This window comes from Panthera tigris, chromosome C1, assembly GCF_018350195.1.
Source record: "Panthera tigris isolate Pti1 chromosome C1, P.tigris_Pti1_mat1.1, whole genome shotgun sequence".
Classification (NCBI taxonomy): domain Eukaryota; kingdom Metazoa; phylum Chordata; class Mammalia; order Carnivora; family Felidae; genus Panthera; species Panthera tigris.
Window position 1 is genome coordinate 105857052 of NC_056667.1, and position 23139 is coordinate 105880190.

General features: G+C 45.3%; 1 protein-coding gene across 1 annotated transcript in view; it reads right to left on the reverse strand.

Annotated features, from left to right (window-relative positions):
- Positions 1 to 4886: 4886 nt before the first annotated feature.
- Positions 4887 to 23139, reverse strand: part of LOC102970445 (hornerin-like) — a 34418-nt gene continuing 16165 nt past the window's right edge. The window contains exons 4-5 of the mRNA XM_042993875.1: positions 11669 to 12167; positions 4887 to 5059 (exon numbers count right to left, since the gene is read on the reverse strand). Of these exons, the coding sequence (XP_042849809.1) occupies positions 4887 to 5059; positions 11669 to 12167 (672 nt within the window). The remainder of the gene's footprint in view (positions 5060 to 11668; positions 12168 to 23139) is intronic.

Here is a 23139-nt window from a genome sequence, read left to right on the forward strand (position 1 = left end):
CCACACCCCTGCGTAACACTGTGCCCACACCCCTCCGTAGCACTGCACTGGCCATAGTAGAGATTTTGAGCCCTTGTTGGTTGACTAACTGAAAAGTATCTGAGAAGACTTTCCCATTCAAATGCTACTCTGAGCTGCCAACCCACCATTAGACTTGCTCACACTTTACCAAGGCACTCGCTTTTTTTTTTTTAAAGTTTTTATTTAAATTTCATTTGGTTAACATACAGTGTGATATTAGTTTCAGGTATACACTGGGGTGACTCGGAAGTTCCATACAACATCTGGTGCTCATCACAAGTCCAGGCATCCTCTTTCAAAATGTGGACTGACATAGTAAGGCATTAACACTTGTAAATAAGTTCTTTTTTTCCATTACTCATACCCAAGCCAGGAAAGTTAGTGTTAGGAGTTTGGGGAGTAGAGTCAATAAAGGTTGTGAAAAGGTGAGTGAAGGATGTTGAAGTCAGATTTTTCCTCTCTTCCATTGCTTTGCTCAGGGCCCCTCAGGACTCGTATTGCACGGACACTTGTCCTTCTATTCTGGGGCATGAGAGACACAAATCGAAATCTTCCAGGTAATGTCAGTGGTTCCAGGTAACCTTTCAAAAGGTACACCCCATGGTGGTGACCAGCCTGTGCTTGGCCGTGCCCTCTAACGGAGGCGGCCCTCCCCAGGGGGCAGCCTGTGCCATTCCGGATAGTGCTAGTCTTGGGGAACATACATCACTGGGAGATGCAATCTATGTCGGACCTCTGCTCCTTGGTTCCCATTCTACCTTCTGGAACAGTGTAAATCAAGGCTTATTGAATTCTTCCTCCACGTGGCATCACCAAACAATTGGCCAGGCCCCCTCTGACACCTCCTCTTCTCTGTCCCTATCAATTCTGTTCTTGTCACCTTTCTCATGTGATGAGGTCTCCAGAACATTCACAACCCTGGCCGTGCCATCTCCCGATACGCTATAGTTTGTCAGCTCCTCTCATAAAATGCGGCACCCTGGACTGGCTGGTGCCCATTCAGTTTTGTTTATGTAACAAATATTTATGTGAGCTTGCTCTGTGCCAAACCCTGGGCAAGTGTCTGAGGGCTCCTAATTTTGTGGAACTTGGTTAATACTCAAATAGCCATGTCCTAAAACAACAACAAACTGCAGTACATGATGTGAAGGAGTGTACCATATCTGGAGAGATTCCTGACTGCTGAAGTCAGCATTCAGGTGGTCCTCCTGCTACTGGCCTGTGTGGACAGACCCCGGACATGACTCAAGATGGTAAGTCCTGGGCTTTCATAGAGGGCCTGAGGCACACTTTGACTACCGCCTTCCACAGAGGGAGGAGCCACTTAGGCACCTTCAGACCTGATGTTCTGTAGCCTCCAGTCTCTCTGCCTCACCCCCTTTTCTTCTATTTTGGGGAAGACACAGGCAGAGATACCAAAGTTGCATAAAATAGTCTTGGGAAAGGCTCTGGTGGAGTTTTGAGATGTGGCTCCCAGGGCTCAGTTCAGCCAGCTTGCAAAAATGCTTTGTCTGTGTGGCTTTCATTAAAAAAAATTTTTTTTAGATGTTTATGTATTTTTGAGAGAGAGAGAGAGGGAGAGAGAGGGAGAGAGCATGAGTGGGGGAGGGGCAGAGAGAGAGGGAGACACAGATTCTGAAGCAGGCTCCAGGCTCCAAGCTGTCAGTACAGGGCCTGATGCGGGGCTCAAACCCACGAACCGTGAGATCATGACCTGAGCCGAAGTCGGATGCTTAACCCACTGAGCCACCCAGGCGCCCTGCATTTTTCTTTTATTTTTTTAAAATTTATTTATTTTTGAAGGAGAGAGAGAGAGAGAGAGAGCGCGCGCGCGCGCGCGCGCGCATGAGTGGGGGAGGGGCAGAGAGAGAGAGGGAGACACAGAATTTGAAGCAGACTCCAGGCCCTGAGCTGTCAGCACAGAACCCAATGCAGGGCTCGAACTCACAAACTGTGAGATCATGACCTGAGCCGAAGTCGGCTGCTTAACCAACTGAGCCACCCAGGCACCCCTGGGCACCCTGCATTTTTAATAGACTTAAAGGGCTGCCCCTCAGCATGATGTGATGTTCAGTCATGAAAGAATTCTTGAGATATCTTCGGTGCCAAAGGTGCTTTTATTAGAGCACAGGGACGGGAACCATGGGCAAGAAGAGATGCACTGGGGTTGTGATGAGTGATTGGTTACATACTTTTAAGTTGGAGGGAGGGGTAGAGATAAAGGAAGTTTCCAAAAGGATCTTTGTACGTTAGAGAAGACTTACAGGATCCTTGAGGTCTGGCTATTGTCACTCTAAGGTTGCTTTTTTCTCTAGCAAAGCATTAATGTTGATGCTGTTGTGAATTCCTCAAGGAATGTCCTACTCTGTCCATCTCAGGGATTTATTAGTAGGCTGAAAATTGTAAGGAAATTTAATTGTATCTACATTTATTTTGCCTTTGTTCTCCTCATTAAGCAGAGAGAGAGCTTTTGTTTCCTCCCTGGTCTTACCCGGCTCCAGAATGCCAGTTTAGGCCGAGGTCGGAGCAATTGTCCCAGGATGGGCCGCTGGCTGAGTCTGTGCACACCGTGGCTGGAAAAGTGTGGAGGTCAGTGTGGCACCTCCCATGAGGGCACAGACTGCATGGCACACAGTTATGAAGCGAGGTCCTGCTCTGCAGAAAGCTGGGCTCCTCACCTTGACTCACAAATGACAAGAAAACATCCAGTGACTTCTAATATCATCACTCTTGTTGCCCACGTTATCATTATTATCGCTGTTACTATGCAATGACCGTGGCAAAATCTAAAAAAGAGTTTTATCTCACCCTGGTGTCTCATAGCTCCCTGGGGTCAGAAATAGCCAGAAGGCATAACTGGAAGGGCCTGCCATGGAGAATAAGGCCTCCCTCAGATGACAGCACTGGAGCTGGCCCCTGTGGCCGGGTTCTGACCATGCAGAGGGTGAGGCCCATGGGGGTGAGAGAGCTGAATGGTTTCAGGCATAGGCTAGGCTTGAAAGGAGTTTAATCTCAGCACATGTAGTGGGTCAGAGGGCAAGGGGCCCACTCTCAATATTCTGTCTTGCCCTAAGTACTGAAGACCTGGATTTGGGGTGGGACCTAGTTATTAGAATGGAAGAGGGTTATAAAGTCCAAAGAGCTGAAGACAAAACAGAGGCAGAAGGTCTGGAAGAGAACATGAAGGCCACGTCAGGCCTCTTTGGGGTTAACCTGAAGTCACAAGTTACGGGGCGAGGTCAGCTGCTTGTTCCACCAAAAGCTTTCCTGGAAGGAATTTATTCAGCTCTGCTGTGGGGACAGTTGAGCAAGTTTACAGTGCCTCTGTAAGGAAGCACCTGGAAACAACCACCCTGAAGTGAAATCAATGCAGATTATTCTGTGGGCTTGGGAATTATCTCATAAGAAGTTGTGAGCCTGGTGCTGAGGGATGTTGGAGTAACAAAGGCCAACAAAGAGGTTACTATGCTGTTTAAACAACAACAAAAAAGCAGAGTGGAAGAAGTTTGAATTATTAGGTTTCCTTTACCAGTATTCTGGGAAAAAGCATTCTGTTTATTTAATTTAAAATTCCTCTCGGGGTGCCTGGGTGGCTCAGTCGGTTAAGCATCTGACTCAGTTTCAGCTCAGGTCATGATCTCACAGTTTGTGAGTTCGAGCCCCTCATCAGGCTCTGCACTGACAGTACAGAGCCTGCTTGGGATTCTATCTGTCCCTTTCTGTCTGCCCCTCCCCTGCTCTCTCTCTCTCTCTCTCTCTCTCTCTCTCTCCCTCAAAAATAAATAAATAAAAACTTAAAATCCCTCTCAAGGTGAAAATATTTTCTGTCCTGACTCCCTGTCTCCTGTAAACTTGTGATATGTGGTATCAGACTCCTTAGTGGTCTTGTACACATGATAAACATGTCCCGGTGCCTGGCCTGAGGATAAGGCCTGGTGTCTCATCAATATACATGACTATTGTCATTTGGCTCCTCAGTCAGGTAATCTGCATGTGGTCCATGTGGATCAGACTCCTGGCACCTTGAGACTCCAGGGTGCACCCATGAGCTGGCTCCTTACCCATCGGCCTCCCAGTGGAGTGCACTTCAGATGATTCCCCAGGGGTGGCTGCTACTTTGCATGTTAGCTTTGCAGCTTTCTGGCTGGCCTGACCCCAGCTGAGAGCTGCCACAAGTTCACCATTAGATTTGAATTTGTAGTTTCTTGTTATGGAAACAGGCTTTTAATAAGAGTCAGAAAAACTGGGCTCACATCCTGACTCTTTCATCAATGAGCTGTGGGGCTTTGGCTAGTCACTTTGCGTATGTGTTCCTTAGTTATTTCATGTGCAAAACAGCTGAGAGTGGGAAGGAATAAGGAGTGCATTGGTCCTGTTCGGCTGTCAGTCCTGGCTCTAAGATGTGACCAACATGGTCTTGGCAGTGCATCCGGAGTCTGGGAGGGGTACCCATTCCTCCACACTAATCAGCAGCATGAACTCATGGAGTTGCTCTGGAATCTGGCATTTCCAACATGCCTCCCTCTGGACCACAACCCTGTGGTCTTCCTTTTCTGCCAGTTTTCATCTCCTACAATTATGACCAGAAATGAAATGAAATCAATGAAAGCTCAGTTTCTCACCAGGTCCCAAGAGACCATTTGTAGGGAGTGCATGGGATGAGAGTAGATCTCAGATCAAGGTCCAAGCTATGAGGGGGTGGAGGGGATAGAGCTCCTGGGTAGGGGTGAGGTGGCACTGAGCTGGCACAGTTGGCACCAGGTTAATTGGATCCCTAGTCGGGATAGGATGTGTGTCAGTTCTCCTAGCATAGAGCATGGTCCAGCACCTTACTCAGGGCTTAGTGGAAAAGTGCTGAGTTGGGATCAGGACAGCAGAACCGCAAGACTGAGTGCTCCTGGATGTGAGCCTGCCTTGGGCTTGGATGCTTGCTTCTTCTTGACTGGTGGTGAAGCAGCCATACTGCCACTGATCTCTGGGTGTGGAGTAGGCATGTCCTGGGCTCCTACAGTGGGCCTGATGGTCCTCTGAGTGCTCTCTATAAGAATTGGGGGACCCCAGTTAGTGGACTGGCCTGCACGTGGCAGGGTGGGCTCTCATAGATCAGCTCTATTCGGAGGGTTTAGTGAAAGAAAGCCAGCACCTGGGCAGGGGCAGGGGGGCGGCAAGTGACTGATTGAACAACATATACAGGGAATGCTAGATGGGGGTATAGGAAGTAGTAAAGGGTTTTCTATTGGAGTCCTCCCTGGTGCAGAACACTTTAGGACAGGTGACTCCAAATGCCCCTGCATTTGAGCTGTACTTGAGCTGCCATTGAGCTGGTCATTGGAGGCCCTCTAGTCAGGGATCTGAGTCTTAGGAATGGAGCTCTGATATTGTTTCTGCAATGCAGGGAGGTGGAAAAGGAGAGGAAATGAAAAAGGATGGCAAGAATAGAGAGATGAGGAGACAGAAGGAGGGGAGAGAAGTGAGAAAGGCAGCTCGTCATCCCTGGGGCAGCTGTAGAGAGTCAGGGGCACCTAGGCCATGGAGGGTCTGTGTGCCTGTGACCACTGGCCTACTCAGATTTGCCCAGCCGGCGCCTCATCCCATGTCATGCTGCCATATCAGACATCATGCCACCCATATGGGTCTCCAAACAGAACCACTGTTGCTGTTGGGGAGATGTCTGCCATTTTCCAGAGAAGCCATTCCTTAGGGTAGAGAGGCAATCATCCCACATGGACATAAAATCCCACATCTAGAATTCACACAAATCTCTCAAGTTTGTCAGCATTTGGGACCAATTCAACAAACATTCACTGAACATCATCACTACATGTAAGTTACCTTGCGTGGTGCTGGGAATAATAGAAAGCCAAGGAACTTAGGATCTGGTGGTGGTGGTGGTGTATTTGTATAAACAGGACAAACACATAAAATAGATGTGGTGAAGCTGGAACATGCTAGATGGCTACAATGGCCCCTGAGCTACAGATATGAAGGGTTTACAGAGGAAAACGGTATGTATCTACCTCTAGGTTTGTCAACAGCTAGAACTGATGGGAAAGAGAGATAGAAGTTTGTAGTGGGGGACCCCTGCTCCACACTGAACAATGCTAATGTGCTCCTGGGCTCACAGGAGACAGACAAACGCAAGCTGGACATTTCAGTGCTGACATGAAGGTATCTGAAGGCACAGCCAAGAATAACTTCTCAGCTGTGAGAAGTGTCAGAGCCTGGGCTAGAGGCTCAGGAAAACAGAGGGGGCATTTATTTATTTATTTATTTATTTGTAATATGAAATTTATTGTCAAATTTGTTTCCATACAACACCTAGTGCTCATCCCAACAGGTGCCCTCTTCAATGCCCATCACCGGCTTTCCCCTCCCTCCCACCCCCCATCAACCCTCAGTTTATTCTCAGTTTTTAAGAGTCTCTCATGGTTTGCCTCCTTCCCTCTCTGTAACTTTTTTTCCCCCTTCCCCTCCTCCATGGTCTTCTGTTAAGTTTCTCAGGATCCACGTAAGAGTGAAAACATATGGTATCTGTCTTTCTCTGTATGACTTCTTTCACTTAGCATAACACTCTACAGTTCTATCCACGTTGCTACAAAAGGCCATATTTCATTCTTTCTCATTGCCAAGTAGTATTCCATTGTGTATATAAACCACAACTTCTTTATTCATCAGTTGATGGACATTTAGGCTCTTTCTATAATTTGGGTATTGTTCAAAGTGCTGCTATAAACAGAGGGGCGATTTAAATCTCTTTTCTGGTAGACTAGAGGATTCTTCTTTGGTTGGGATGACTTAAGTATTATTCTGTGGAGAGATAGAGGGATATGTGATTTGATTGAATCATATGATTTTTTCTTTGCAATCTGTTTCTCCTTCCTAGCCCTGGAACACTTTGGAACTGGGGCCAAAGCACTATCCAGCCACCCAAACCTAGGCTCTAGGGCAGAGCCCACAATGGACAAACCTTGTGTCCTTGGGTTAGTTACTTGCTCTCTGTTCCTACATCCACATTTGTTGACCCTGGAGCCAAACAGGGAAAGTGTGAGTGTCTGTAGACACCTGGTGGCAGTTTGAAGGCATTAAAGTCAGTATTATCAGAGCAAAGCCCTGTAGGTTGCTCAGGTGTGTCTCAGGTGCCCCCAAACACTTCCTGGGTTTGAAGGCTAAGTTATTCAATTTGAGGGGTTCATCCTGGGAAGATGGGACTATTTTCTAAGTCAAGTTTGTCTAGAAATCCATCCTTGTTACGAGCACAAATGTTCAGATTTGGTTTAATTTTTACTATTCCTACAATCTGCAATGATTTCCTTTCTTAGTTCCATAGATTTTATTCCAGAGGTAAAATGCTTGTGGATCTAGGACTAACAAAGAGTGTAAAAGGTAGCTGAAGTTTTATCATGCTTACCAAGTGTCTTTCACAGTCCCACTATTATCCCCTTTATAGATGAAAAAACTGAGGCAGAGAGAAGTGATATAACTTACCCAACCAAGTCACAGAGCTAGGGAAAGAGACAGGGTTTGAACCCAGACTGTCTTAACTTCACAATCTCTACTTAAAAGAATTTTTTTGAGTTTATTTATTTTTGAGAGAGAGAGAGATTGAGAGAGCATGAGCTGGGGAGGGGCAGAAAGAGAGAGAGGGAGACACAGAATCTGAAGCAGGCTCCAGACTCTGAGCTGTCAGCACAGATCCTGACATGGCTCGAACCCACGAACCATGAGATCATGACCTGAGCCAAAGTTGTACATTCAACCAACTGAGCCACCCAGGTGCCCCCATAATCTCTACTTTTAACTTTTAATAAACAACTGTTGACTGAATGATATATATGTTTATTACTTGAGGAACTCTGGGGGTAGAGTTGTATATTTACTATCAAGTACTGCCCTTTGTCAGGGTTTCTTATAGTGATTTTTTGGAATGTTTTAAAATTATTAAAAATTTTTTAACGTTTTATTTATATTTGAGGGAGACAGAGCATGAGCGGGGAAGGTACAGAGAGAGATGGAGATACAATCCGAAGCAGGCTCCAGACTCTGGGCTGTCAGCACAGAACCCAATGCGGGGCTCGAACTCGCAAACTGTGAGATCATGACCTGAGCTGAAGTCGGATGCTTAACCGACTGAGCCACCCAGGCGCCCCTAAAATCACCTTTTTTATTCAAGTGTAATTAACATAGTGTTATATTACTCTCAGGTGAACAGTATATATTTTTCAACAATTCTGTACGTTACTCAGTGCTAATCACAGAAAGTGTACTCTTAATCCCCTTTATCAATGTTACCCATTCCCCACCGACCTCCCCTCTGGCAACCATGCGTTTGTTTTCTGTATATGGGTCTGTTTTTTTGTTTGTCTCTTTTTTTTCTTTGTTCCTTTGTTTCCCAAATTCCACATGTAAGTGAAATCATGATATTTGTCTTCCGCTGACTGACTTATGTCACTTAGCATTGTACTCTCTAGCTCTATCCATGTTGTTGCGAAAAGCATGATCTCGTTCTAAGGTTGAATAATATTCCATTGTAGATATACACCACATCTTCTTTATCCATTCATCTATGGATGGATACTTAGGTTTGTTCCATATTTTGGCTATTGTAAATAATGCTACAATAAATATTGGGGTGCATATATCTTTACAAATTAGTGTCTTCATTTTCTTTAACTTTTTTGAGGAACCTCCATACTGTTTTCTAAAGTGGCTGCACCAGCTTGCATTCTCACCAACAATGCACATTGTTGTGATTCCTTCGCATCCTTGCCAACATTTGTTATTTCTTGCGCTTTTGACTGTATCCATTCTGACAGGTATAAAGTGATATCTCATTGTGGTTTTGCATTTCTCTGATGTGGAACATCTTTTCATGTATCTGTTGGCCATCTGTATGTCTTCGTTGGAAAAAAGTCTATTCAGGTCCTCTGTCCGTTTTTTACTTGGATTTTCTTTTTTTTGGTGTAGAGTTGCTTAAGTCCTTTATATATTTTGGATATTAACCTCTTACCAGATATATCATTTGCAAACATCTTCTTCCATTTAGTAGCTTGCCTTCTTGGTTTTTTGATGGTTTCCTTCACTGTGCAGAAGCTTTTTATTTTGGTGTAGTCCCAGTAGTTTAATTTTGCTTTTGTTTCCCTTGCCTTAGGAGACATATGTAGAAAAATATTTCTATGGTCGATGTCAAAGAAACTACTGCCTATGTTTTCTTCTGGGATTTTTATGGTTTCAGGTCTCACATTTAGGTTAATAACCCATTTGAGTTTAGTTTTGTGCATGGTGTAAGAAAGTGGTCCAGTTTCATTCTTTTGCATGTTGCTGTCCAGTTTTCCCAACACCATTTGTTGAAGAGACTGTCTTTTCTGCATTGTATATTGTTTTTGTAGTTCTTTTAAAGGTGTAGACAACCTATGAAGGGTTACAGTAACTCACTGATGTGAATTTATTCATTAGATGTTTTCACTGCTTAGTGAATGGAAGTTCTAGAAGGGGCTAAGAGGAATTGTTTGGTTCTTCAAAGGCATTTCAATAAAGAGTGCTCCCCCTGCCCCCGCTCTTGTTCTGAACAGGATTAAAAATTAAACCTTAAACCAAAAATACAGTAATGAAAATGCCACCTTTTTTTCTGATAGTGGTTAGATTATAGGCAGTGGCTCTAGGTCTGCTAGCTAGGGCTCGCTCATACTAGACCTCAGAATTAGTCATATTTGCCACCCAGTGGCAACCTTGGGGTGGGGCACACATCCCTGCACAATTATAGGTCCTGTTATGGCCTGGAGCACCTGTAGTTCCCAAACAGAAGCAGGGCAGACATGAGCCAATTGTTCTTACAAAAATTTTCCAACCAGTCCCTCTACCGTCTCAGGGGTAAAGAGAAAAAAAGGGTGGAAAGAGACCAGGAGTGGGGAAAAGGTGCTCACATCCAGAAGAAACCTTAAATATCAGATTGCACAGATACATTGCATCATTGTACAGGTGCCACAGAATTCCAGGGAGGGGAAAGGATTTTGATAAGTGACTGTTGCAAGCTTGTGAGGGAGATGAGCCAGGACACCAGACATCCTGACTTGGGTCCAGAGCTCCATGTACATCTCACTATGCTGTTCTCCTCCAGAAAGAGGGAGCAGTGGGAGTAGGAAGGGGAAGGAGGACAGTAGCAGTGAAGCCAGAGTAGGTGGGCCCAGTAAACAGAGCATAGGGTGACCCCTTTAGCACTTTGGAGCATCAGTTGTTGGAGTCAAGCCCTCTCTGTCCTGCTGATCTCCTTACATCCTTACAGCCTCACCAAGAGTCAGAGCAAGAAGGACTATTTGAGATCACCCACTTTAATACTAGGGTTCTCCAGAGAAACAACAGAAATACACTATGTATAGTGTATATATTTTTTATATGGGACTGGCTCATATGATTATGGCAAGTTCAAAATCTGCATTGTGAACCAGCAGGCAGGAGACCCATGGGAGCCAATAGTGGAGATGGAGTCTAAAGGCAATCTGGTGGAGAATTCCCTCTTGTTCAGGGCAGTGGGTCTTTTTCTTCTGTTCAGACCTTCAACTGATTGGATGAGATGCACCTCACTCAGTTCATTCATTTAAATATTAATTTCATCCAGGGAGCCTGAGTGACTCTTAAGTCTCTGACTTTGGCTCAGGTCACGATCTCACTGCTTGTGAGTTCAAGCCCAGTGTCCTGATCTGTGCCATCAGCTCAGAGCCTGGAGCCTGCTTCAGATTCTGTGTCTCTGTTTCTCTGCTCCTCTCCCACTCCCACTCTGTCTCTCTCTCTCAAAAATAAACATTAAAATTTTTAAAAAATATTAATTTCATCCAAAAACACCCTGTAAGTTGACACATAACAGTAATTATTACACATATTCCCTTGATTGTCCTTGTTGGGCTGGTCATTTTCCCTGATATTAGTTATTTGAGTATCCCTTTCATGATTTTTTGCAATATCTCTGTATTATTTATTTAATATTTTCTTTAAAACAATGTTTACTCCCTTTTTATAACATGGATGGAGCTAGAGAACATAATGCTAAGTGAAATATGTCAGTCAGAGAAAGACAAATACTATATTATTTCACTCATGTGGAATTTAAGAAACAAACAAGTAAGGGGAAAAAAATAAGAGAGAGACAAAGCAAGAAACAGACTTAATAGAGAACAAAGTGATGGTTACCAGAGGGGATGGGGAGGGGGTGGAGGGATGGGGGAACTAGGTGATGAGGCTTAAGGAGTGCACTTGTGATGAGCACTGGGTGATGTATGGAAATGTGGAATCACTAATTTACACCTGAAGCTAATATAACATTGTTAACTAATGAATTAAAATAAACACTTAAAAAAATAAAGCTACTAAGCAGGACCGTTCCATTGCCAGAGGTAGTACGTACCCCTTTATTTATGCCTGGATTTATTTCATCTCTAAGATCATAAAAATAAAATCAGATTTTGTAAACACACACACACACATAAACATACACACATCTTAGCCTTATACTAAAATTCTATTTGAGACAAATGGTGTTAGTTGCACTAGTTGCAGTTTTTTCTAGCACGGGTAAGAATAACTCAAACACTATTAAAAGTGCACGTAGCACCTACAAGCCCCCCATTTTGCATACGTCTTTTGGGAAGGAGCATACCAACCAGGGCTTCAGGGAAGGCGCCGAGGCTCCCACCGGCCACCAGGAGGCGCCAGCGCCCGCCGTCCCAGAGGCCCCAGGTGCTCGACCGCAAGCGGAGGCGCGCGGCCGGGCTGGGAAAGGCGGGGGCGTCACCCGCGGTGGCGGGGGGAGGGGGTGGTGCTGCCGGGGGCTGGAGCCGAGTCCCTGCCCGCGGAGGTAAGGGCGGGGCTGCACGAGGGCCCTCCGGGAGGCGCGTGGGGGTGGCGCCCGGAGCCGGCCGGGCGCGGGTCCTGGCCGGGGCGCGCGGGGGGTCGAGGGCTGCGCTTCCGGGCAAGAACGGTCTGTCTTCCGCCCCCTCAGTCGGGAAGGGCGGTGGGAGCGCAGGGGCCTGGGAGGCGGTCCCGGGGCAGCGGCCTCGGGTTCTTAGCTGCTCAGAACGAAGTGGAGACCCCCGGCCGGCTTGGGGAGCACCATCGGGTTGCTGCGGACCCTCACATTTTGTGGGTGCTCCGTGGTGCTGTCACGCTGTCCAGCGCGTGTGCGCGAACGCTCCCAAAGCCTCCTGTGCGCACCTTGTCCTGATGTCACCTATTAATATTCTAATGTGAATGGCTTCGCTGATTTACTTAATTGGAAGCATTTGTTTATTTTAAAAAAATGACTTTATTTTTATCTATATTCTTTTTCTAGACAGAATGAGCCAGTGTGCCAGAAGGGCAGGGGCAGATGAAGAGAGAGAGAGAATCCCAAGCAGGCTCCACAGACTCTTAGCTCGATCCTATGACCCTGGGACCATGACGAGCAGAAATCAAGTCAGGTGCCCTTATTTGTTTATTTTTATTTTTTTAGGTGTTTATTTTTGAGAGAGCATGCAAGCAGAGAGAGGCAGAGGGAGAGAGAGAGGGAGACACAGGATCAAAGCAGTCTCCAGGCTCTGTATATGGGGCTAGAACCCACAAACTGTGAGATCATGACCTGGGTGGAGGTCAGATGCCTGACTGTACCACCCAGGCGCTCCTGTTTATGTTTATGTTTATTTTTAAATTTATTTGTTTTAAATAGGCTCCACATCCAGTGTGGGGCTTGAGCTCACAACCCTGAGGTCAAGAGTCCCAGGCTCTATGTGTGGACTGAGGCAGCTGGGCGCCTCTTGAAAACATTTATTTTGAAAGGAAACTTTCTTTATGTATAGAATGGTGACAACCATGCCAGCATCAAAAGATTGATTAATGAAATAATGCCAGAAGTGCATGGTGTTACTGTTATTACTGTAGGTGGAAAAGGAGTTCTAGGAAACACTGTTACATGTTCAGAGACGATTTTAATTCTCTTCCAGGAGCTTTGGGAAACTCCTTGACTTCCACTCTATTCTTCCTCCTGTTTATGTGTAGTGTGTCAGTCCTCACTTCTGAAGGGAGAGGTTCCCGGCAATTCCATTCACCAATAAATAGAGTTGCCAGCAGGTGGCCCCAGAGCACCATGGGTGTATTTGCACTTTTAGGTCCTAACATCTGCCTCACACTCTGGTACAGGATGTGGGGGTGGGGGTATAGGGTTGAATGAAGGTATGGGTAGGAGCCCCTGGCTTAAGGGAGAATATAAATGATTTATTATTCTGGTCTTTTTCTTTCACAAGGTTTTGGCCTGTATTAGATTCATTCATATAGTCATTCAACAGATATTTATTGAATGCCTACTCTGTTCCAAATGCTATTCAGAGACTTGATGTGCATCAGTGAATTAGAACAAAGGTCCTTGCCCTCACGGAGCTTACATTCTAGCCAGCAGCAATAAGGATAATGAGTAAATAAATTATATAGTTTGTTAGAAGCATTGTGAAAAAGAAAAGTATAAACCTGAGTGTGTGGGGATGTGGGGGTTGGGGTGGGCAGTTCGGAGGATGGCTAATAGGCCTCATTAGGAAAGCAAAATTTGAGCAAAGTTTCAAAAGAAATGAAATTAGCCAAGCAAGAGCTGGGGAAAGAGTGTTCTAGAGACTATGAAAAATTTGCAGCAGTTACATTAGGTACCCTTTTATAGATGACGTAACTGAGGCTCAGAGAAGTGAAATGACTTGTTTAAGGTCTTATGGGAGGTTACCGGCAAAGTTGGCGTAGCTTTACCACCTCATTCCTAGCCCCATGTTCATGTACTGGATCATGTTCCACTCTGTGTTTGCCAGGTGATGGCACCTTCTTGTAAAGCTGCCACTACACAGCCTGCTTAAGAGTGACTCAGGTGAGCTGGCGTATTTCCCCCGTTGGGTAATACTAACACTGCCCGTGGTCTTTTTTTTTTTTTTTTTTAACGTAACGAGTAAATATTTCTTTTGCTGAGTGCTGTGGAGGCAAGAAACGAGCATAGCCCCTGCACCTAAGGGACCAATAATCTATCCGTAAACATTTGGATCTTTGTTTCTTTGATCTACTTTCCCTACTTCCCCTAAACAAGTCCACTGATGATCTCTACCTACAGCTTGGAGTTGAATCAGTCCTCAAACTTGGTCACCCATCGTTGGTTTCTAGGTTCCTGGACTCTCCCTAGATTCGTTTTGCTGCCAGTTGGTACACAGTGCCCCTGTGTATCCCCAGGTCACTCCTTCTACTCTGTGTCGGACCCATCTATGAGACAAGGCTTATGCTTTGTCTCCTAGGCTTTGGTTAGATGCCCCACCTGGATCCATTCTTCATTCCCCTTAGAACCGTCTCTGTCACCTATATTCACAATTGTTGAGATCTCTCCACTTGATTGGACACTCTGTGTCTTCCTTCTTGGAAACTGTGCTCCTTGGGCATTCTGCTTGGTCTCCTTTAGCTGCCTTTTTGTGCCAGTCACCTCTCTCAGCCTCTGGCCCTGAGAACTCAGGACATGTACTGAGTCGCCTTCCTGGCCACATTTGCTGAGAGGAGATTGTGGTACCTGGTGTTAAAGTCCTGGGTTATGGTGCCTGTGAAGCAGCAGAGAAGGACAGAAAGCTGTATTTAGGTAGTTGACAGCTATTATTTTAGAGGGGAGATGAACTTGGTAAGCTTTCAGTGGATAAGAATGAGGAAGCCTGGTGTTGAAGGATGGGTAGAATTAATAGGTGTAGGGGAGAGAACAGTGTGGGGGTGAACTTGGGGTGTTGTGGGATAATGCGAGATTAGCCTGAGTAGAACAGAGAGGGTGTGTTTGGGAGTGCTGTGGGAAGCTTGTAGATAGGCAGGGCGGGGTTGGAGCAGGGCCTGGAACACCAGGTCAAGAAGTTTGCATTACAGAATCTTAAACTGTTCTTAAAGCTCGTGGGAAGCTGGCAGAAAGACATTAAGGACAACATGTCATTAGGACCTGTATATCCACCTGCCTATCTTTGAGCATCTCAAATTTACTACATTCCTGAATGCTCCATATAAAAGAGATTCCCTTGGTTATTTTGTCATAGTGTCCTGTTTCTTTTTTTTTTTTTTATTAAAAACATTTTTTTTTAACGTTTATTTATTTTTGAGAGGGGCAGGAAGAGAGAGACAGAGGATCTGAAGCAGGCTCTGCACTGTGAGCACAAAGCCCGATACGGGGCTCAAACTTACAAACCATGAGATCATGATTTGAGCCGAAATCAAGAGTCAGCAGCTTAACTGACTGAGCCACCCAGGTGCCCCCATGGTATCCTTTTTGTTTCTGTTTGCTTGTTTATTCTCAGTTTCCTCTAGAGTGTCCTAAAATTGCTGCCAAATGGCAAGGACTCCATCTGGTTCTCTGTTGTATCCCTAGAATGCAACACAGTAGCTACTAAACGCTCTTGAAATATTTGTTGACTGAATGAACAGTGTAAACTAAATATCTGTTTCTCTGTGCTTTACCTTCTGGTTACTTGACTTCTGTTAGTGCTAACACCATGTGTCTGGCCTGCACAGTAGAGATCTTGGAGTCAACCTTGATGTGGACATGAACACAGAAACTGCTCCTGAAGTTTACATGGGCTGTACTCCCGCTGAGGCCTTGTTTTATACTCTGTTATGACAAGATAACACAACGTACCCTGTTGGGTTTTAGATGTGAAGGCTGAAAACATCGAATGTAAACATCGAGAGAAAAGGAGTTAGAAATCGTTGGGAAGCAGGGCTGCTGGCAAATTGCAAATTAGACATTTCTAACTATGATATTAACTATGCTGATCTTTTCCAAGGGGCAGAATTACATAGTGGTTAATAATAGTATTAATAATAGTATTAGTTGTTAATAATCATGTTAGATTGCCGGGCTCAGATCTTGGTTCTGCTGCTTACTAGCTGTGTGTCTTTGGGAAAGGGGCTTAAGCTCTCTCTGGCTCTGTTTTCTGATCTGCAAAATACAGGTAAGAATAATATCTCACAGAATTATTGTGACAAATTTCTTAGACCAGTGCTAGCGTGTAGTAAATGATCAACAAGAGATAGGTACTATGAGCTATTATTATTCAATGGGCCATTGAGATAACTTATGTTCTATTGCTATTTTGAACTGTTGATCTGAAATAGGCAGCCACATTTCCTCAGGGAATGACCTTTGCAAAATGTGACCAAGGATGTAGTGAAGGGAGGTTGGGATTTGCTGAGGATGGAGTTTCTGCAGGAGAGGTGGTGGCCATAGAGAGAGGTACCAGGTCTGGATGCGATTGTTTCAGATAGAATGTGCACATGAACTCCCTGACACAATGAAGGATGTGCCACCACTCAGCTCTCTATGTGCGGAGCTGCACAGAAATCTAAAAGAACTCTGCTTCTCCTCTGGTTTTGCTTTGTAGGGGGAGAAGGCAGCCGTGTCTGAAGGCAGGCCGATGATGACCGTGGTGGTTGGTGCTTGCCCAAGCCCTCCTTTACACTCTTATCCCTCCTTCCTCACTGTGACTCTGTCTCTGCTCAGTCAGCACAACCGGAAGTTTCATTCCAGGAGCGCTGGTGGTGCAGAGGTAGGACCAGAGGGTTTTGAGATTTTACCAAACTTTTTTTTTTTTTTGAAATACAAAATTTTATTTTATATTATTATTTTTTAATATGAAATTTATTGTCAAATTGGTTTCCATACAACACCCAGTACTCATCCCAACAGGTGCCCTCCTCAATGCCCATCACCGACTTTCGCCTCCCTCCCACCCCCCCATCAACCCTCAGTTTATTCTCAGTTTTTATGAGTCTCTTATGGTTTGGTTCCCTCCCTCTCTAACTTTTTTTTCCCTTCCCCTCCCCCATGGTCTTCTGTTAAGTTTCTCAGGATCCACATAAGAGTGAAAACATATGGTATCTGTTTTTCTCTGTGTGACTTATTTCACTTAGCATAACACTTTCCAGTTCCATCCATGTTGCTACAAAAGGCCATATTTCATTCTTTCTCCTTGCCAGGTAGTATTCCATTGTGTATATAAACCAGAATTTACCAAACTTTTTTTACCCATAAAAAGTGCCTTTCTTCCCCTGTGCCCCACCATTTCAGGCACTTAGTATTCTCACCACCTCCCTCTGACAAACAGAGCAACGGTGGGTTTGATAATCAATTATTTTATACTTTAGAGTGATTTTTCTTTTACTGAATTTTGAGATACCGGGAAGTGAAACATTTTAGAGCTACAGAAGCAATGGTGGCAGATCTGTGCGGTATTGACGAAGTCTTTCCTGGACCTTCTGGGCTTCCCACAGGTGTCCCCTGGGGCCTGTCAGTCCAAACCAAGGGGCCAGCGGGTGCAGACGTTCATTCTTCCCTTCTAAATGCCAAAGGCAGCTAGCAGGTGTGAGACGATGGTATGGGACAGAACCTGTGTTTTCTTCTATCTCGCTTCTGTCTAGAATAGAAAAAAGATCACCTGAACACAAATGGAGGGGAGTTTGGAGAAGAAATAAAGAGTAGGATATAGTGTGTGAGACTTAGCTCTTCCTTTGCCCAGACTGAGTGTGAGGGATGGTGATTTTTTGTGTGTCAGAAAGGGATTGATGTATTTTCTGAATAAGGCCTTGATCAGCATGGCTGGCCGTCTTTATAGCACATTCTGTCTCTGTAAGTGAATGTTTCCAATATCAATGAACAGTCCACTTTGCAGGTGTGGGCACGCCAGAGCTGAGAGGACATGGGCCTCCCTGTCTTAGTGTCTCCACGGGAACTTTGTGCCCTATAGGGAGGCGCTCTGGTGCTATGAAGGCATGTCTTGGCATAAATATTGGAGAAACTCAGCCTCCCAAGTTTGCCTTAGCCTAAAAGTGGCCTGAGAGGGCATTTGTGGGAGTCTAGTGACCCCTGTCCCCTTCCTGGGTTCTTGCCTGTCTTCCTCTTCACCACCCTGGTCCAGTCACTTTTCCAATTCTATCTCCAGGAGGATTTAAGTCTTGCATATTGATTTTCCGCTGTTGTATGGGTCCATTCTGGACTCTAAATCACACGTTTCTTCTTAGGTGGGCCCCTGTCTCCATTCGTTCCTTAGCACTTCCCTAGAGCGTTTTTCAGGGTTATGGTTGTTTCCTAGTCTGTCAGCTCTTTACCTGCAGTGTTCTGGGATCGCTCTGCCTGCTCCCTCAGGTCCTTTCAGTCACTCAGCATTGACCCCATTTCCTGACTGAGCATCTGGGCTTCGACTTTGTGATGATTTCCTTCAGCGTCCCCTCCTCCTTGGTGTGCTCGGCAGCTTCATGTCTAACACACCACGTCTCCAGTTCTCTGCTTATTGGTTTGCTGGTAGGACCCACCACTCCTCTTTAATTGAAGCTAGAGTTTTGGATCATGGAATTATACCCTTAGAATTTCAGTGGGATTTGTGAGGTAACTATCTCCTCACCTGACTGAAACCGGGCTTTTCCTGAATGACCCTGCTATCCAGCTGTTCCCGTGGGTGTACCCCTCTCTCTCCACTGTGCGTGGCCTGGGCTTTCTGCTCCTTGTGTGGCTTCTTTCAACAGCCACACCTCCACTCATACACATACACTCTGCCCTCTTACCATCCTCATTTTTGGCTCAAGTAATCTTCTTGCCCTATAACCATATTCAATGAGAATGTTGGCACCTCTCTCTTGCCTCCCTGGCTTTTGTCATCATTCTGGAAAACTTCCACATTGGTGACACATCTGAATCCTTTGTTTCTTGTACCCCATCGATTCCCACCTCCACTCAGCTTCAGCCACCCATTGAAATGGCCACACCTCAGACCTTGTCACCACCCATAATTGTTCCATCTCTGAAGCCATGAACTGTGAAGTTCCAATTATTGATCTCAAAGCACAGCTTTCTTTTTTAAAAACATTTATTTATTTGTTGTGAGAGAGAGCATGCATATGCGCGCGCACACACACACACACACACACACACACACACACACAAATGCGGGAGGGGCAGAGAGAGACAATCCCAAGCAGGCCCTGCGCTGTCAGCACAGAGCCCAATGTGGGGCTCAGTTCTCACAAACTGTGAGATCGTGACCTGAGCTGAAATTGAGTCGGAGACTTAACTGACTGCGCCACCCAGGTGCCCCTCACAGCACAGCTTTCTAGCTGTGACTCTCAGGTTCCCACTAAGCCTGTTCTTAAAAAGTGGTCTGTATTTTTATTTTGAGCAATTGCATGCTTGCCTCCTAGAATTGATACTAATAAGCATTATGTCATATTTGCTTCAAGTCTTATTCAATGAAAAAAACAATAAAGGTACATTTAAGTCTTTCCTGGGGATCTCCTCCCAGTTTTTTTTTTTTAAACATTTATTTATTTTTGAGACAGAGCACATGAACAGGGGAGGGTCAGAGAAAGAGGGAGACACAGAATCCGAAACAGGCTCCAGGCTCCGAGCTGTCAGCACAGAGCCCAATGCGGGGCTCGAACCCACGGACCGCGAGATCATGACCTGAGCCGAAGTCGGACGCCCAACCAACTGAGCCACCCAGGCGCCCCTCCTCCCAGCTTCTAATATGCCCTCCTCCTCAGAAACAACCATCTCATGAATTGAGTGAATGTGTGTGTATATGTATAAAATGTAATATTGTTTTTTGTTCCTGTACATAAGTCGCAACTTGATTTTCACTCAATGTTGTGTTTTTGAAAAATCTACAGATACATAACAAATAGTCCATTCCTTCTGAGTGTTCCATAGCATCCCAGTGTAAGAATAGAGTGTGATTTATTTGTTCATTTTCCAACTTCATCAGCACAAAGAGTGCTGCATTAACACCCTTGTAAATAGCTTCCTGCACAGGACAGTCAGTGCGGCGCTGTGGCTGTACGGGACCTCTGTGTGCATCTGAAAGGCTTCCTCTTTGCATGGACCTAGTCCTCTGAGCATACAGCTTGGCAAACAGAAGGGCCTGAGTGAAGAGAAGAGTTCTTGGGTGGATGTAGCTTTGTGTTCGGGATGCATGGATTGTTAAGGGTGTATGGATTGAGTTTCTTGGACTTGCTCCCTCTGGGCACCTCTGGACAGGGGACAGATCACATAGACATCTTTGGTGCCATGAGTTAAGAACAAAAACTTTAGAGGGGTGCCTGGGTGGCTCAGTTAAGCATATGACTCTTGATTTTGGCTCAGGTCATGATCTCACAGTTCGTGGGTTTGAGCCCCATGTTGGGCTCTGCACTGACAGCATGGAGCCTGCTTGGGATTCTCCCTCTCTCTCTTTCAAAATAAATAAATAAACATTAAAGAAAAAGAACAGAAACTTTATAGAGTCACACTGTTCTGGTTTAGATGTTAGCTTTTGTAGATTCTCAGCACCTGGATCCTCAGCTGGTTAAGTGTACGACTCTTGTTTTTTGCTCAGGTCGTGATCTTGAGGTTCAGGAGTTCAAGCCCCACATTGGGCTCTGTGCTGACAGCACAGAGTCTGCTTGGGATTCTATTTCTTTCTTCCTGTCTTCTGCCTCTCCTGCACTCATGCACTCTCTCTCTCTCTTTCTCTCTCAAGATAAATAAATAAAAATGTGCTAGCTATTGTGACTGTAGCAAACTACTTAATCTCTGTGCTCATCAGTAAATTGGGAATATGGAATTCTTTCTCTCGTGGGTTATATAGTAAGGGTTATCAAGAGGATTATATATAGTGGCTTTTAGCATATAGTAAGTTTTACATAAATGTTGGATATTCCTTTAAGGTATAACAGCAGGAATACAGCTGTTGGTTGGGAGGGTATGCACTTTTTAAATACACCTGTTCTTTATCCCGTCTCTATTTTTTAAATCTTTATTTTATATCTAGCCTGGATCCCTAATCACACTTTTGAGACTGTGGGCCTCTGTCATGTTATAGTGCATTGGGATTGTTCTTGGCAATGGGAAAACATCCCAAAGAGGAGCAGACAAGTCACCCAGGCCACTCCCCAAAGTGGGCAGAAGGAAAGGATTGGATTAAGGGTGCAGTAAGAGTGGCCCCCTCCTGCCAGGCATGACGACCCTCCTTATCTAGACAGGGCCCTTTGAGAGATGTCTCAGATAACAGTAGTGAGTGGGCTGAGCTCATTTTCTTCCTCTAAGTTCCTTCCACCCCCACCTCCTCATGCACACACTCCTTCAGCCAGCAGTCTGATACACATTTGTTATTAACAGCTATCAATTTGTTATTACCAGCTGCTTATTGCCTGTTACTTTATTCTTGCTGCTAATTTTCCCACATTATGCTTCTCTCATTTTCTTTAGTCTTGTTGCCAAAAAATACCCCTATATTCTTAATTCTTTCTTAGAATACTCCCTGCAACCCCTTGTTCTACCAGAACTCTGGTTTCCCTTTGATGATCCTGATTCCCTTCAGTCTACAAAGTGGAGCCTCTCTAGTCCTGGTGAGGTCAGTGTGGGCTAGCGGATGGATTGAGAGTGAGTTTTGCGGTCAGTCACACTTGAATTCAGACCTGAACTCCATCACAGGCAGACTGTGTGTCCTTGGCCTCATGATAATTTATAAAAATCTCAGTTTGCAAACCTTGGTTTAAGGGTCTCTGCTGCAAAGAGTTGTGAGGTAAAAAAAGGGATACGTGACCTCACACTGATACATGGCTTCTAGTATATTCCATATTGTTATTTACTTTTACCCAAAAAGTTGGGGCTACTAGCAAGCCCATCTTTACTACAGTAATTGGAATGTGGAGGAAAATTTGGCTGTAACTTTATCCCTCTCGTCACACACATGCAGTTTGGGCTAAGGAGAGGTCCTGTACAGCTCTTTCCTTTCCTCCCATACCTGTAACCCTCACTAGGGATCATGAAGTGTCCGTGGTTAAAGCCTTCACTTTCCCTTGCACCTGCCCTGCCAGTTCCAAGCCCAGCGATTAATTTTATGACTATTATTCTAAATTCACTTTCTGTTATATTGTTTAAATCATTTTTGATCAGTTCGTTAGCTGTTGTTATTTCCTGGACGTTTTTCTGAGGGGAATTCTTCCGTTTTGTCATTTTGGATAGTCCCTGGAGTGGTGTGGGACTGCGGGGCACTTCCCCTGTGCTGTCTTGAATAACTTGCGTTGGTGGGCAGGGCCGCAGTCAGACCTGATGTCTGCCCCCAGCCCACCGCTGGGGCCACAGTCAGACTGGTGTGTGCCTTCTCTTCCCCTCTCCTAGGGGCGGGATTCACTGTGGGGTGGCGTGGCCCGTCTGGGCTGCTTGCACACTGCCAGGCTTGTGGTGCTGGGGATCTGGCGTATTAGCTGGGGTGGGTAGGCAAGGTGCATGGGGGTGGGAGGGGCAGGCTCAGCTTGCTTTTCCTCCGGAGATCCGCTTCGGGAGGGGCCCCTCTTCTGTGGGCCTCTCGTCTGCGCTTGGCTCCGGAGACTCCGTTCTGCTAGAACCGTCTTCTGGCGGTTTTCTGGGTTATTTAGGCAGGTGTAGGTGGAATCTAAGTGATCAGCAGGAGGCGCGGTGAGCCCAGCGTCCTCCTGCGCCGCCATCTTCCCAGGATCTCTCTGCTCTGCCAGTTCCAAACCCGCAGTTAACCTAACTCCATTTTCTCTGCTGCTCCTGCCAGGCTATTGAGTGTCGGCAGGTATCATATACTATGGTGTGTTAGCTGCTGCTGCACATTTGTGATGTGCAGCCTTATCTAAGCTCTGAAAACTGCCCAGCAGTCTGTTTTCTGGTTCCTGGTTGGTGCCCTTTGTCAGACCCTCAACAGGTATTTCACACTGTTTCTGCTTTTTTCAAGTCTCCCTCCCTCCCCCATCTTCCTTTTAGATCACTTCACCTCTTCCTATGTTAAGGTGGTGGAGTAATTGAATAAACATTAGGAGTCCAGTCTGGAGAAGACTGTTTCCTTGAATAAATGACACTGCAGACATTGAAAGGAAAAAAAAATCACAAATCACCAAGGCTATATTTAGTGTGTTTATGTGGAAAAAGAGTGGTTTCCCCACAGGATTTTCATGCTTGTAGATGTTAGCATTGCAGACATCAAGAAGTTTTTTTATGTTAGGGAGTTAGAAGTTTACAGGAAAGGGCCCCAGGCTTCATTGATTTTGAGAGACTAATTCTAGGTAGAATATTCTTCCTTATTTTTTGCTTATTTCAGGGTGTAAAGACCTTTT